This window comes from Anser anser (genome assembly GCF_964211835.1).
Source record: "Anser anser genome assembly, chromosome: 14".
Lineage (NCBI taxonomy): Eukaryota > Metazoa > Chordata > Aves > Anseriformes > Anatidae > Anser > Anser anser.
This window is the reverse complement of record NC_139735.1, coordinates 18752978-18769654: the sequence shown is the minus strand read 5'-3', so window position 1 is coordinate 18769654 and position 16677 is coordinate 18752978. Positions and strand designations below refer to the sequence as shown.

The window sequence follows — 16677 nt, the reverse complement described above, 5'->3', positions numbered from 1 at the left end:
CGTTATCTGTAAAAAAGCTGGTCACAGTTCAGTCATGCTCTTAACTAAAGCCCTACAGGAGCAACACTGCAGGCTATGAGAACATCGTAACTACCATATAGATGTCTACATTGACTGTTAGCCGTTTCTCATTCTCTCTTTCCTCTCAGCGACAGCATAAGCCAGTTGCTTACAAAACAGTCTCCTAGATCTTCCTGAAATTTACCTTCACAGTGTTAAATCTAATCAGATCTCACATGCATACCATGTATGGGTTCCGCTTGGAAAAAAATGAAGAACAATGTTAAGAGATCACCACTTGCTACATCCAAAATAGAAATTAATTATAGGAGCATAGAAGAATGGGACAGCTATGTGTCTTCATTTTAAATTAAGACCATTTTTGTAATAAATCATTCACAATGCATTTAATTATGGCAATCAAGGTAAATGAACTTGAATTCATAGAAACACATGTATATGTGTGTATATATATTTATACATACATATTCATGTATGGAGAGGCAAGAAAGCAAAAAATTAATATTGATATTTAAAAGAATCTTAATTTTGTTGTATACATCTCAAAGTTCTTACTTTGTATGCCATTCAAAATATAAGCTAAAACAAATTAATAATAACAATGATTTCAGAACAGTAGTAGAGTGCAGGTATTTTTGTGTGTGTGTGTTGGGGGGGTGTTTAAGATAAGTGAAAACTAATGTTATGCCAAAATTAAATATATCACTATGATTGACACTTTAATCATGTAACTTTGAATTCATTTTAGATAAAATAGCTATTTAATATGATTTAAGGCTATAAAACAAACCTTAACATTAGAATCATAACATTCATTGCCACATGGCCCAGTAAAGGCAAAAGCAGAATATAGCCAATAGCATAATGGTGGGTTTTTTTGTTTTGTTTTGTTTTTTGTTTTTTAATCAGCATGTATGCTTACTCCATCTACCCCTGTGTTTGACCTCCAAAAACTTTCTGAAACTACTCTACTGAGTAGGTTTCAGGAGGCAAGGATTTTTTTTCCTCCTGCAAGGAGCAGGAGGAAGGATTTTTTAAATTTTACTACAAAGATTTGTCCATGGATCATTAATAATTAGGGAATATAAGAACAAATTTTGAGTGTAATTACCCAACTATCATAGAATTATACTCATAATCAGGTTTGCCTCTTGCCTTTGGCAATGCTTTTCTTAGAAATGAGCTGCATCCCAAGAATGACAGAGATAGAAACCTTACAGAATTGACAAGAAAAAGATAAAGCTAGAAACACACATACTCAAAAAAAAAAAAAAAGTAATACAGTCTATACAACAAATTCCCAGCAAGCACTGTGATGCTATAATACAAACATATGTATAAACAGATGCAGTCAAGATTTATTTAAATCATTTTTTTTTGTTTTTTGTTTGTTCTTTTCCAAGAAACTGAGACCAAAGAAATATTTTTCATTGACAATCACTACATATTTTGCCTTTAAATGTTTTCATTTTCTTTCTAACCAGAACATGTCACAAAAGTTAGAAAAAAAACTAAGATTTTTTTTTTTTCATTTCAGGCATAGAGTTATGTTTCCTCCAAAACTCAGGAAAAGAGAGAGTGTGTGTATGCGTGTGTTATCTTGCAAGAAAGAATAAATGCAATGTTATCCTCTAATAATATGAAAGGTATATATTTTTAAAAAATGTGAAAATTAGAACTGTCAAAAAGAAAAAAAAGTAAGACTAAGCTTTTAGTTTCCACTTTTTTTTTTTTTTTAACCAAATATATCATGTTTCTTTGGGAAACAAAAAATATAAAAAAACATTTTTCACAAATGTTTTAAGCATTTCTAGTGAAAAAAACTTGCCACGTGTTTCTTCTACAGAACAATCTTTTTTGAGTTCCACTTCCTGTTTACCAATATTATCAAATAGAGAAATATCAGTTAAGTAGTGAGAATGAAAAACAACTTGTCAGAAATAGCAATGAAAGAGTTAGAAATAGTTATTAAATCTGGTATTTATATAATAAATTGTTTCAGTCATGAATTGAAAATCATACTCAAAACCATAATGCTCTTATTACTCTCATTCTGTCAATACAAATGTGTTAGGTAGTTACTTCATACTTTACTGTACTGTCAATAGAACTTTTCAACATTTTAAGGTGCCAAGTATCCATCATTTCATTCAACAATAACAAAAACTCAACTCGCTCCCAGCCATAGTGTCAACACCTGAACTGTTCTCACACAGAAAACACAACTACAGACAGTAAAAATTGGGAAATATCATAACCAGCATAAAATATCAGAATTTTCAAATCAAAGTGAATTCCATTTAGTTATAAACAACAAAACGTTTCTCTACAGTTCATAACAATATTTAGTCTGTGCTACAGATCTAGGAATGAAATGCATTGTTTCAAGTTTACATTAGTTAAATAAATAAATGGACTTAATTTGTATAATTTTTAATTAAATTCTCTACCTCATCTCAAGTGTTATACAAATTTCTATGTTGGTGCTCTAAAAAAATAGTAATAAAAAACCTAATTACTTATATACTATTCATCTGTGGTCATAACCAAGATGCCATACTTTTGATGGCTAACAAATCCCACTAGTCAATTCTGTTTATTTTTAGTTAATTGTTTTTGTAGGTTTAACAGCCCTTTACTTTTTAGGTAGAAAAAAAAAATAAACAAAAAACTGTCAAACATAAGGAGAAGCACAGCCTCTTATCTTAAGGGTAGAGAAAGCTAAGGAGCCAGGAAAAGCCCAGATCTGTCCCACTAAGATGATGACATTGGTTTTAGGTTTTACAATGAAAGATGATATCAGCATGTCACACATTAGGAGAGTGCATCAAAACCATGAAGTGCATTGCTAAATGAACATTTGCACACTTTTCATCCGTCTTTGCTGAAGGTGAATCACCATCTGGCACAAACTGCAAGAGTCCAAGGATCACCCACACAGGAGGCATTTGATGCCAGACTCTAGCATAGTGGTGAGAGCACTGATCTGATATCAATCTCTTGATCTCAAGGAAAATGGTTTCTAAGAGATAAAAACCTACTATTCTGAGAAAGGCATTTCCTGGCATAATGGAGTAGGCTAAACTTTACTACCCTTTCCTACCTGAGGAAACTTTCAGATCAGGGCATCAATATTGAAGTCAAATGCCAAAAGCATTAAACCTGAAGTCCCAGAAGAACTTAGGACTTAGTTTTAGACATTTAAGTTCCAATTTAGGTAGCTATGATCTAAACAAGAGGCTCTAAGGAGAATTATACTTAAATATATGAAGATTAGTTACGTTTTCTCAGTGATCTCATTGATCTAAGGTAAGGATTCCAGAAACACCTGAATGTTTAATTTTAAAGTGCCATAAGAAAAGTAAAGGCATCTAGCATTTTCAAGACCAGTGATTTCTAACAGATTATCTTAATTAGATATGAACTTCATGATATGTATTTGTTAAAATGACAGAACTAAATACACAAGACTGTGCTGCTCTCCTTTACATCTGAGTAGAAAATAACCAAGTTAAAAATGCATCCTCCTTGTCCTCAGTTATAGGCAGACAGTAGAAAAATCTTACTGAAAATGAAAGATATACAGTAATAAAAGTTTTAAGAATAGTATTCCCCAAAATTAGTATTTTAAATTTTCCTCAATATGAAAATATCAGACATTCTAAATTAAAGTTCTGCAGTTTGTTTGTTTTTTTTTAAAGCCACTCAATGCTTTTTATCTTGTTACCTACTCACTCCATATTAAATTAGTCATCTCTTGCAGGAATGTATTTAAATTACCTCTCATGGGAGTTGCTTTTTCTAGGAATACTACCAAACAGACATTTTCCTCACTTGGACATCTGCTCAAGTTCTTCTGCTGATTTGTTCAGTCATTAAGAACTTGTTTATTTAACCACTGCTTTCCATGTAGTCATACGCTAACAACATTAGGTTGAAGGACATTTCAGGTCAAATGTCATCAGAAAAGTGATTTTCATGAGAGTAACATACACACCAATTAAATGCTCAAAAATATTTATAAAACATACCATTTAGTTAAACAATCAGTTCTGTTACATATTTTTTCCTTTTTTTCCCCTCTGATTATCATTTGGTATTTCTTATTTCAATTCCATTGTGGAAGCAGTTCTAAAACCAGCTTTTAATTCAGAATGTGTATTTACAATAGTATTTATAGCCTTATCTGTACCTAAGTATCTTTGAAGTGTACTAAAAATGGAAGCTTATCTCAAAACTTTATCACAAAAACCTTAATCCATTCTTAAAATACTTAGGTTGAAATTGTTTGTGGAATATCAGCAGTTTTATAGAATATAGCAATACAAAGAATAGCATTTGAAAAACGCAAAGAAAAGATACTAATTTGAAACTGTAGTTAAAAGACTAAAACTAGAAGAGTCAGAAATGGTTTGTACTGACCTTAGTCCATAAAGAACTGTCCCATCTGGATGCAAACGGATCATTCTGTTCTTCACAGTGACACCATGTACAAATGACTTCTTGTCATTCAGAAAATAGGTATCGGGAACCCATAGCTGATCAGCTACTCTATTGTCCAGAGTAAGGTTTAGAGGTATTACATTATATGACAGCCTCTTATCTCTCCATGCTTGCTGAAAGTACATTGTCAAGGTATAGTCCTGTGATTATAAAAAGAACAGAAAAATTGTTTGCATTGAAATAGCATACATATACAAAAGGTGCAAATACACATTTACACATTGTGACTTTTCTTGAAGGTAAACATTTCAGTTAGAATTTCTGTAAGTAATTTTATTTACTTTTACAGTACCAAAGAGCTTGTGTATACTTAATAAGAGAAATAAGTATATAGAAAAGTGTAATTGTGTATTGATATTTGGTGAATGACTTGTGAGTTCTTGTTTCAATATTAAAAAAAAAAAAAAGGAAAGTATTTTTAGATGGTTAACAACCAGCAATATCTATAGCACTTTACAAGCCTGCAAGTTCTAAAAAACAGAACATTTACAGATCTGAATTTCATCTCATGGTCTTCACTGAATTCAGTAAAGCAAGAACTCTGAATCTGCCCTTGTATCTCAAAAATTGCAGCTACCCATTCAAATACTCCTCTAAATTAAAATCTCTTCAAAGTCTGTTAACTTTCCCCTGGGCACTGAAATCAATGGGAAGTCTCCAAGGTTTCTATGCTACAGAGTCTTATGCTTATGCTTAATTTTACAGATGAAGTAACTCTGGTTACTTCAATGGGACGATTCAGAGAGCACAATTAAGCATCTGGCTAAATATTTGCAGTATTAGGAGACTGCCAGCTTTCTTTTGTCTCAGTGAAGGCCACTAATGAACAGTACTTGGGAGATATTTTTATGTTTTAGTGGACAAAATAATTACTAAAATTACTAAGACCTATTAAACAGACATAGAACATTCATTATATATTATACTATATTAAAAAAATCCATTAAAAATACATAAAGGGGCTGTATATCTGATCACAGGTCGCAGAGTCAAGGGCTGGAAAACAATACTGAAGGAACACCAAAGAAAAACTATTCTAAACCCACTCTTTTTTTTACCTTGTTCTACAAAATCATAATCAGACCTCACACTATTTGGATTGATCTGATCAGTCTTCAATAATTAGTGAGAACTGGTAGCTTACAAAAGCTTGTTTTCAACAAAAAAAAGTCACCGAAAACTTATTGACAGAGACAGGATTCAGCCATGTCACAGTATGAGAGCCTTCATCTATGCATCAGTCTGGGGCATTTGAAAACAAGAACACACACACACACCAATTTTGAAGAAATAATTACCTATTGTGGTAACATATCACAAACTAATTTCTAGCATTGAAAAACTGAGAAGATCTTATAAGGTATGAACATTTTGTTGCATAAATTGCAATGTGAGTTCTCAGTTAGGAATAGAGTCTGCTTTCAAGAACATCCCACCTACATCTGAAGAATGTTACTGTTGTGCTTCGGCACTGTACTGCAATATTTGCTTCATAAACAGATACTGGAAAATGTTCAGTCATATATTGCCAGAAAGAAAATGTATTAGTCTTCTTTATAATAACATACCACAACATAAAGTAGACGAGCTGTAGCAATTGCTCCCCTATGATCCTCGGGATATTGCATTTTATGCCTATTCTAAAGTATAACCTACATGTATTAACATAAAACATATATATAGACCATTCTTCCCTCCTCTTTACACCTCAGTAAAAGCAGAAAAGGAAAGGAAGAAGAAAACTAAACAAGCATGGCTCAGTGCATAGAAATGGATTACATAAACCTGTAAATTTGGAGCACTGGTATAGCAGAAGGAAAAGCCAAGTCATCATGCTGGAGTTCAGAACCAAACACACTGTGTTCCAGAAACAGAGCTGGTGTACCAACTAAAAATTAGTTGGCATCAAATGGCCCTAGATTTCAGATGTGCTGTTTTTGATGGTTGAAATCGGATACCTTAAATATACATATATACATTTTCATAAAACTCTCACAGCCTTTTGAATTTTTTTTTGGGGGGGGGGGGGGGGGGAAGGGGGAGGGAGGGAGGGAGGGAGGTAGCGGAGGTATAGGCACTTTGAAGTTAAGAACATCATTACCTTGCAAAATTATTACAAAGAATAAAAGTCTTAAAATTTCACAATAAATATGGGAATTCCCCTCTATTCTAAAGATAAACATCAAAACAGACACGCAAATGTCTTTTAGGAAGACGGGCACACAAAAGGCTGTGAAGAAGTGGAAGAAATGAAATGTCTAGGAAAGGATGATTTTACTTTGGTAAGACCGTAGCATCCTATTAAATTCACAGAACAGGATTTTTAGAAGCATAGTTTAAGTATAGAGATGAAGCAGGAGCCAACTCATTTGAGAAGCCTGGCACAATACACTAATTACAATAGGATGAAAGAATAATGAAACAAAACCTCACAATGACTGTGCTGACTATGCTCTGTACACCATTACACAGACAAAATATGGGTGCATAGAATATTTAAAGTACTTGCATTTAGATACAAGTGTAAAAATATAGGTTTGTCAGTCACCCTGAACATGAGGCTTAAAAAATACATTGTGCAAATTTCTACTAGCATAGACAAATTTACAAATAAAACCTAGAAGAGACAATTAGTATATTTTCTTAACATACACAAATATTATTATTTTGTACAGCTTCTATCATCCCATTGTTTACAGACATTTTCACTTGGCAAACTTTCTGATTCTATCCCAATGCAGAAATGGAGGCAACAGAAAATGGATGGCTACTAACATTCTATCCTGATCCAAGAAGAGATCTCTTTTCCTCACCTGTAAAATTTCAGCTTCTCAGTTTTCCTCCATTATTTCACACAATATACAGAAAGTAACAAATAATTTTAAGGCAATTTTTCCTCATACCATAATAAAAAATTTTATTTTTCAGTATAAGTTAAATTTTTACCATATTCATAAATATTTTTATCCTGAGTTCATGAGTTATCTTTGTGTGGTAGTTGTCTGGAAACACATTTGCTGCTGGAACCATGTATACAATGGGAAATTTAAACCCAAATTTAGATCGATAGAATTATTACAGACAGCCAAGTTGTCAGTTAATGGCCAATGATCCATGGAAAGTTACAGTGCAGGAAAGCATTAAATCTGAAGACGGGCACTACTACTTATATTGTCTTATTTATATTCATCTTATATACATACACACGCACACACAAACACATATATATGTATAAAGAAGAATAAAGGCAAAGAAGATCTAGGCAAAAAAAGAAATAAACCTCCTGAATGTGCACAATGACAATGGGAGTCTAATGCCAAGGATGGAGACAGATGTAAATTTTTTTCAAACCATTTAAGAGGATACTCCAAATTGACAATAACAACATTTAAAATACAGCTTTTTTTTTTTTTTTTTCCTTCTACATTACAGAAAACAAGGCTGATTCACAGTATCGCCTGACAATGTGTACCAGCACTTTTATTAACAGGGATATAACGCAGCTACTGAAACACTTTGGAAGTAATAAAATCAGAACAGTTAGGTGAAGAAAAATAACTAAGTATAAGGAACATTTTGTGTTTTATAAATATGACATACAGCAGCAGGGAGTTGAATAAGCTATTTATTTCTACTCATTAGTAATGAATGGAGAACTCATTTGCGATTTGGCTTAAGTCCCTTCTCATCGCTTTCCTGGTTATTTCTAACTCGCATAAATAAATGCTTTACTGCATTTCCCAGTATGGCATTTTTAAAGCCAGCTAATTTTCTTTGAAAATGCTTGAAGCTGAAGATTTTGCCTGAATGCTATATTTAACATGTACGTTTAAAACAAAATGTCTGTTGATGACATATTTAAAAGTGCTGCTTAAGTAATTATGAAAAATATACATCTACACTGCAAAATATATCTTAATATATTAAAAGTTATATACTCAAGAAGAAAGGAGTAAATGTTAAGTCTATTCCCTCCTTAGACTTAAATGAAGTTACCAATGAAGGATGCAGTTGCACTGAAGCACACGGCATGTTTCACTACCCAAACAATACAGAAAACAAGCCAAAATGGAAGCACTTCAAGCTAAAGCAGCTTCAGCAAATTTACTTCAAAAGCAATGGCTTTCCCTGAGAGCTGTTCACTGAACACCCTTTCAATCCTTATTTTCTTCTAAAACAACCATTGCAACACATTCCATCCATAACTCCCTATCTCATATATCAAGAAAATTACCATGGAAAGTCTGTTCTATTACCATTGGAGACACCACAAAGTGACTTACATGAAAGCAGAACAGAATGGATAATAAAAAAGAAATGCTAAAATAAATTGTCATGCCCTTTCTAAAAAACGTATTTTTCACATTCTGTAAACATTCACTTCAAAAATGACAATGAATACTTCATTGACATCAAGATCCTTACACAAAGTTCAAGTAGAACTCTCTTGATCCATCAAATCCCACTTCCCAAAGCCATGAAACACTTCTTGTCATTTATGTCTGCTAAAATTTCATGGTTGATTTTTCTTAATGGGAATTGTATGATCTGAAGTCTACAATATTTCCAAAAAGAAAAAGATCCCAATACCTAAGATCACCATTTATTTTGCAGCAACTATCCCCAAGTTATTTATCAGCAATTCTCATTTCTCAACTGAACAAATAAACGAAGATGTGCTGTTTACCTTCTGCAACATAGTTCTTAGAAAAACACAGTATTATTGAATCACACAAGAGACTTGTGTAGGAAAGCCAAGCAAATGTTAGTAGAGCTTGAGTACTAGACATAAAACTTCTTTCTACCGATTTTATGAAATTTGCAGTAAGGGACTGCTTATCATTTCAGTGACAAGACCATGAATATTTGTCTCCTTAGCACTACTGACAGTAGCCAACATTGACATTGTTTCTCCACAGTGATTTATACACTGCACTGTGATGCAGTATCATTGTATTTTGTGCACTCCAATGAAATTAAGCAGTTATGGCTAATGTGTTCCCTGTCAGCTCAATTAGTTTAGCAAGACACTAAGACACTTGATTTTCATTTCTGACAGTCACCCGGACTGAACAATGATACTGCACTTTTACTGATCGAGCAATCTGCACGTCGTTCCACTCAAAAAGCATATGCCATGAGTCTTTTAGCTTTCTAACTTGCTGTCTGTTGATAATAAGACAAAGATTGATAAAAGTGAACTTGGACTGAAGGCTTTAATCTAACTGCTATTTGCTCTAGAATCACACATTTGATATCTTCCGATTTTTCTCTTTCGAAAGGATCTTGTCCTCTCTTTGCACGATTTTCATTTGAACAATCCAAATGCGAAGTAAGATGAATAGTCTAAACTGTACTCACTTGAAATAAAAGTTATGGAAACTGTATTTTTTTCCTCAAGACAGAAAATTAAGTGGTATTATTTAGTTGGGTTTCTGAAGTACAATAAGCTATTTTAAGCTACAAGAAATATCCAAAATGTTTATTTATAATTGCATTTGAAATATTTCTTTACTTGTATATTTCTATGTTATTCTTGTAGAGAGAATAATTCTGAGTTCCTATGTAATGGTACAATGCTACAGATCTTCAGCGAGGTAAGTACCTAGAAGAGCAACCATTTATATTGCTATTAATTCCAGGTTTCCCTTTACTGTAGGTTGTTTATAGCAGCATTTCAAAAGAGTAAAAATATTATTAAAAATTATAAAGAATAAGGAAAAAACACATCTGCTTAAATAGAGTGGAAATAAACTGGTGATTAAGCAGACCACCAGAGATGTAATTAGAAAGTCTGATTAGTGTAAATGGCGAATGAAGCTATTGTTTTGAAGAGACTGCTACCAGAATGTTGTATTACTTACTGATAGTTTTAAATAATCTTAAAACAAAAGTTTAAAATATTTTTTTCCAAAATAAGAATGCAGTAATTGATAGTGAGATTCCATCTGGGTAAAACACGGGAATTTTGTGTTTAGATGCAGAGCTGAACTAGCATGACATTTGGGCAACTATTCCTTTTCCTGGTGCTTTACAGTTTCTTGAGATACTAGCGTATATGCGAATCCTTAGGAACATATTTATAAAGTAAAAGAATTGCCAAGTCAATGCTGCTCCATATCATTGTAAATAACGTCTGAACAACTTACAAAATTATTAATAAAATGAGTGGTTCTTCATTTAGAGCATGTGATACTCATTTTTATGATAAGTATTTGCATTATTTTTCAAGGAAAGTATCAAATAATATATTACCAGAAAACAACATATGCACATGTACATATATGCATCTTTTAAATATAGCCCTGCTGATGAACAATCTTTCCATCAAAGATCACTCCAAGGCAAGGAGACCCCAATGACAGAAGAGCCATTACTGTGCCTGTTGTGATAGCTAGCTCCACCTGCCTGTTCACATCTAAAAGGCTGCACAACTAACCCTAAATTCCCAACTGCAGGCTTTGGTCCAATAGAAACTGAGTCTTAACGAGAATAAAACAGTTTGAGGTGCACTCAGCATTTTACTACTAGAACAGGTTATTTACATCCTTCATAGTTTGCCAAAAGACAAGGATAGAGAAACTGGCTGCCCGTTACAAAACCTGTTAAACACACAAACAAGTACAGTCCTTCCCTCTAACATGCAACCTGCTGACATTTTAAGGAGTCCTGCATCACCTTGCTTAACCTTACAGGGTGTTCATTTGTTCTGAACTACTGACAATCATCAACAACGCAAGATATTTCAGCTTCAAGAGTGAAGGTCTGAAGTGCTATAAGCAGAGCATTGTCAGTATTTTCTAAACTTGCAAATTTTACTGTACAGGTAATTCCCCAGATTGCAAACTAAACCAGAAAAAAATCTCCTCCCCCCCAAAAAAATTATAAAAAATCTCAAAGTAATCACTTCTGCTGCTTCAGCATTGCTGAAATGGAAGTATATTCATGCTACGAAGATACAGTGGATCTCTGAGGAGAAGAGGAATTCTAAATGCTTACAATACCCCTGAAAAAAGCAATTGCAACACTCCAATTGACATCACATCAGTGATGACACAGTCCTCCCTTCAAAAATGTTAAAACAAACTACAAAGGGATCACAATGAAAAAGTATACATTTGTTTTTAATATTAAAAAAGAGAGAAACATTTGACCAATTTGATTATCTGAGCTTTAAACAGGATTTGTAAGCTTTTTGCTGTTGAGAGATGTAATATTCTAATAAAAGTGTCTCCCTTCTGCGATCCCATTTAATTAGGCTGCCTAAGGATGCACCTCTAGAAAAACAAAAATACTATATATTTTATTTGGGCACACAGATGAAGGAAATGACTTCGCTATATTTAGGGGTTTATTATTTTATTGTTTTATTGTGTTGGGGGGTGTGTGTGTGGGCGGGGGGTGGGTGTTCTGTTGTTGTTGTTTAACCAAGCAGATTATTTTACTAGTATTTCCTTTCAGGTAAAAAGCTATCTTTCTTCTCAGCAATGAAGAATTTTCTGCAACATAAATTCCCCAGTGGATACACTAAGGAAAGCATAGATGCATGTACAAACACACCTACATGCACACACACATTCTTCATTTTCCTTAACATTTTCAAGTCATTTTTCTATTCTGCTGTTCTGTTAAATATAAATGGTAATACCCTATGTCAAACTACTTCATATTCCCTCTGTATCATGGAATAACAAAATGCTTTAGTTTGCTTTCAGATACATTTTCTGGCCTTCAGGATTTTTTTTCTCCTATGAATTCTTGCATGGGTGAGAATACTATTAGTTTTTGATTTGCTTGTGGCATTGTATCTGCACAAATTAAAAAAATAAAATATTAATCTATGTGACAATGCACTTTTGATCTAAAGAGGACCAAAGATATCTCCTCTGATAACCTTGCTATAAGTATAACCATTCTTAAACTGTTTGAAAATAAAGAAATAATGGTGGGCTAAGTGTGAATGTTAATCAATACTAAGTCACTATCTTGAGCCTTACACAAGTGTTACATACCAACTCCATGTTACTGGCAAAGATGTAAGGAAAGGTGAAAAGCTCAGACTAAAGTATTCAGTCACAAAAATTTTAGGGTGCATCAGCATGAAATTAGTAATTGATCTGGGCAACCCTATATATTTTTTTCCCCAAAAATTTAACTGAAATTGCAGTCAATAGTTTTGATTACAGTACCCTGTTATACCAGCATTGGAAACATGGACAAAAACAAAGCTGCTTTTCCAAATGTTGCCCTAAACATGATGCCTGATAACTCAGATAACTCATTAATTCATGAGATAATCACTGACTTCAGTGCTCGTTTTGACACTGAATGCTGCCCTCATTATCTCTTTGAACTTGGAATAACCTTAAGCAAGATTCAGTTACAATTCCTTTTTATCAAAGCAGTTATGGTTATCTTATATTTGAAACATTTTAAACTAAATCATTTACACTGAAGATTACATTCCATTAAAAAATCAAAACTTTAAAGTAAATTTTAAGATCACCTCACAAAGTAGCATTTAATCCTATTAAATAACATTCTCATGGGCAACATTGAAATAATAGAGACTGAGTGGGAGTAGGAAAAGGAGTTGGAGGAAAAGTTTTTAGAAAAATCCCTCCAAGATTTGTTTGTTTAAAAACAGTATGCATCACATTTTATTTACTAATGTATAACTGGAATAAAGTTAGACTAATTTATTCCGTTAGCCTCTAATGGTCTCCAAGAGCTTGCTTCACAGAAATTTACAGGAGAAAAACACCTGGGACTGTGCATAACATATCCCAATTTATTTATTTGGCTCTGTTTTAATTCTAAATGAACCCAGAGTCCTTCTCCTTCTATTTCTGTGTGACAGAATATGTACGTGGAGTTTTCAGGTTGGAAGTGTCGACAAAGTTCAGGTGAGTGATTATACTATTTTTTCCTTGTCATTTTAGGTTTGCAAAGGAAAGAATTAATCTGTAAGGATTAGCATTTTAAAATAAAAAATTCAACTACTAAATTCTACTACTAATCACGTTAGATTTTTATGCTGTTTTTCTTGGCCTTGTGTTTTCCAGTGTAAATAAAAATGATAATAATTAAAAAAATGGTAGAAAACCCGGATACCCACCTTGCTCTTATCACATGAACCCACTTTGGGAGCACAGATGGAAATAGTTCCAGGCAATGGTAATCTGCCCATTATTTTTAAAGCCATTCCCCACTCACATACAAAGCACCAGCAGCAATTCATTTCTGTTAAACACTTTCACAGATCCTGCTACTCTCCATCTCTCTGGCCTGCTGATTCCAAGAAGTTCTCTAAAATGCTTCATTAATCTGTTAGTGACAAACTGATGTCTCTAAAGCAGCAATGTACTCTGGGGAGTACAAATCTCCCACAGATACGTTGTTATAAGCATTTATATATCATGGTCTAATACGCTGGAGGCTACACACTGCACTTCAGACTAATGTGTTTCCTTCCTGTTTACATATAAATCTTGTGGGAATAGACCAAACACCCTGATTCAGCTGCCCTCCTCCTCTCTTGAATCCTCTAACCTTACATACAGATTTCACGGGGTTGAACAGTGAGGAGTGTGAGGATGAAAAAAAAAAACAAAAACAACAAAAAAAATAGTGCCATGTCATCTAGGGTTTTTCAGTATTTTAAATGCTCTCCCCATAACCCAGGATGTGACAGGCTGCTTCTCTCAAAAATGTCAGGCACTACAGAGAGCTGGCAGCACTGAAGTAAAAGGACAATTTTAAGTAAGTACATATCATTTCTTTCATAGTGATGACAAGCCTGTGGAAACTGACAGAAAGTCCAATTTGCATGGCAGCCGAATGCTTCAGCAAAGAGAATACACTTTGTAGAAACACTTCCAAGAAAATCAGTGATGTATTCAGATGAAAAATAAATGAATATTATTATATTCTACGGTGAAAAGTTTGGGGAAAAATAATCTGGAAAAACATTGCATCTTTAATAATCATTGCACCTGCATTAATTATACTTTAAATTGTTTATGGTTCAGCAATACCAAAGCCTATTGGAACAACCCACAGGGAAGAATTTCCATTTTGAGTGCCTCTATTACAAAGGTCTATTTTCCCTGACAGACACAAAAAACTTCTTAGTAAAGAACAGCTGCAATGCCCACAAAAACAAACAAAAATCCCAAACCCACCTAATTTTCATAACCAATCTGCATATTTAAGCTACAAGAAACCAACACAAAATTAACACAGGAAGGATTTGCAGGAAAAGTACTATGTCATTATTTTCACAATTAGTGTGGTCACAATCAACACAACATTTTAGTAACAATGAAATTTAAATTTGCATTTAGAAAGAAATTTCTTACGCTTCAAAACAAAAACAAACAGGACGGTTACTCTAATATCACAATGACTGCAGTTTAATTTGTTTGCTTTAAAATCTCTGATGTCTAATATTTACAGCCACTACACACTACAGCTTCTACCTATTCTGTTTAGTGTATTTTTATCCCAAAATATGTGTGCAAACATGTGTTAGTTGCTTGGTAATTCCCACAGTCATTCTCACAACTATTTGAGCCACTTAGAAATAAACAGGACTTATTCAATGTTGAGTTTTAACGGCAAGACCAGTTGTTCTCTAGACACCCAGTACCCTGAACTGGTAGAAGGGGATGGGGAGCAGGATGTGGCCCTCACAATCCACGAGGAAATGGTTGGCGACCTGCTACAGCACTTAGATGTATGCAAGTCAATGGGGCCAGATGGGATCTACCCGAGGGTGCTGGAAGAACTGGTGGAAGAGCTGACCAAGCCACTTTCTATCATTTATCACGGGAGGTCCCAGTCGACTGGCAGCTAGCAAATGTGATGCGAATCTACAAGAAGGGCCAGAAGGTAGACTCGGGAAACTACAGGCCTGTTAGTTTGACCTCAGTGCCAGGGAAGCTCACGGAGCAGATGATCTTGAGTGTCATCACGCAGCACTTGCAGGGCAAGCAGGTAATCAGGCCTAGTCACCATGAGTTTATGAAAGGCAGGTCCTGCTTGACAAACCTGATCTCCTTCTATGACAAAGTGGCACGCTTGGTGGATGAGGGAAAGGCTGTGGATGATGTGGTCTACCTTGACTTCAGTAAGGCTTTTGACACCATTTCCCACAACATTCTCCTCAATAAATTGGCTGCTCTTGGCTTGGACTGGCGTACACTTCATTGGGTTAGAAACTGGCTGGGTATCCGGGCCCAAAGAGTTGTAGTGAATGGCGTTAAATCCAGCTGGAGGCCAGTCATTAGCGGAGTACCCCAGGACTCAGTACTGGGGCCAGTCCTCTTTAACATCTTTATCGATGATCTGGATGAGGGGATCGAGTACACCCTCAGTAAGTTTGCAGATGACACCAAGTTAGGTGCGTGTGTCAATCTGCTCAAGGGTAGGGGCTCTGCAGGAGGATCTGGATAAGCTGGACCGATGGGCTGAGGCCAACTGTATGAGGTTCAACAAGGCCAAGTGCCGAGTCCTGCACTTGGGGCACAACAACCCCAAGCAGCGCTACAGGCTGGGAGATGAGTGGCTGGAAAACTGCCTGGCAGAGAAGGACCTGGGAGTATTGGTTGATAGTCGGCTGAATATGAGCCAGCAGTGTGCTCAGGTGGCCAAGAAGGCCAACAGCATCCTGGTTTGCATAACAAACAGTGTGGCCAGCAGGTCTAAGGAGGTGATTGTCCCCCTGTACTCGGCTCTGGTAAGGCCACACCTCGAGTACTGTGTTCAGTTTTGGGCCCCTTGCAACACAGACATTGAGATGCTCGAGCAAGTCCAGAGAAGGGCAACGAAGTTGGTGAGGGGTCTGGAGAACAAGTCTTACGAGGAGCGGCTGAGGGAGCTGGGTCTGTTCAGCCTGGAGAAAAGAAGACTGTGAGGGGATCTCATCAATGTTTATAAATACCTGACGTGTGGGAGACAGAGGGATTTGGCCAACCTCTTTTCAGTGGTTTGTTGGGACAGGACAAGGGGTAATGGCCACAAAATGGAGCACAGGAAGTTCCACACCTACATGAGAAAGAACTTCTTCACAGTGAGGGTGATGGAGCACTGGAACAGGCTGCCCAGGGAGGCTGTGGAGTCTCCTTCTCTAGAGATATTCAAGGACACCTA

At 35.1% G+C, this 16677-nt stretch overlaps 1 protein-coding gene across 13 annotated transcripts in view; it reads right to left on the bottom strand.

The window, feature by feature from the left end:
• GABRB2 (gamma-aminobutyric acid type A receptor subunit beta2) overlaps positions 1 to 16677 on the bottom strand; it is a 163571-nt gene that overhangs the window by 99606 nt on the left and 47288 nt on the right. For all 13 annotated transcript variants that reach the window (XM_083798084.1, XM_083798086.1, XM_083798085.1 and 10 more), the window contains one exon: positions 4444 to 4664. In XM_083798084.1, coding sequence (XP_083654210.1) covers positions 4444 to 4664 — 221 coding nt within the window. The remainder of the gene's footprint in view (positions 1 to 4443; positions 4665 to 16677) is intronic.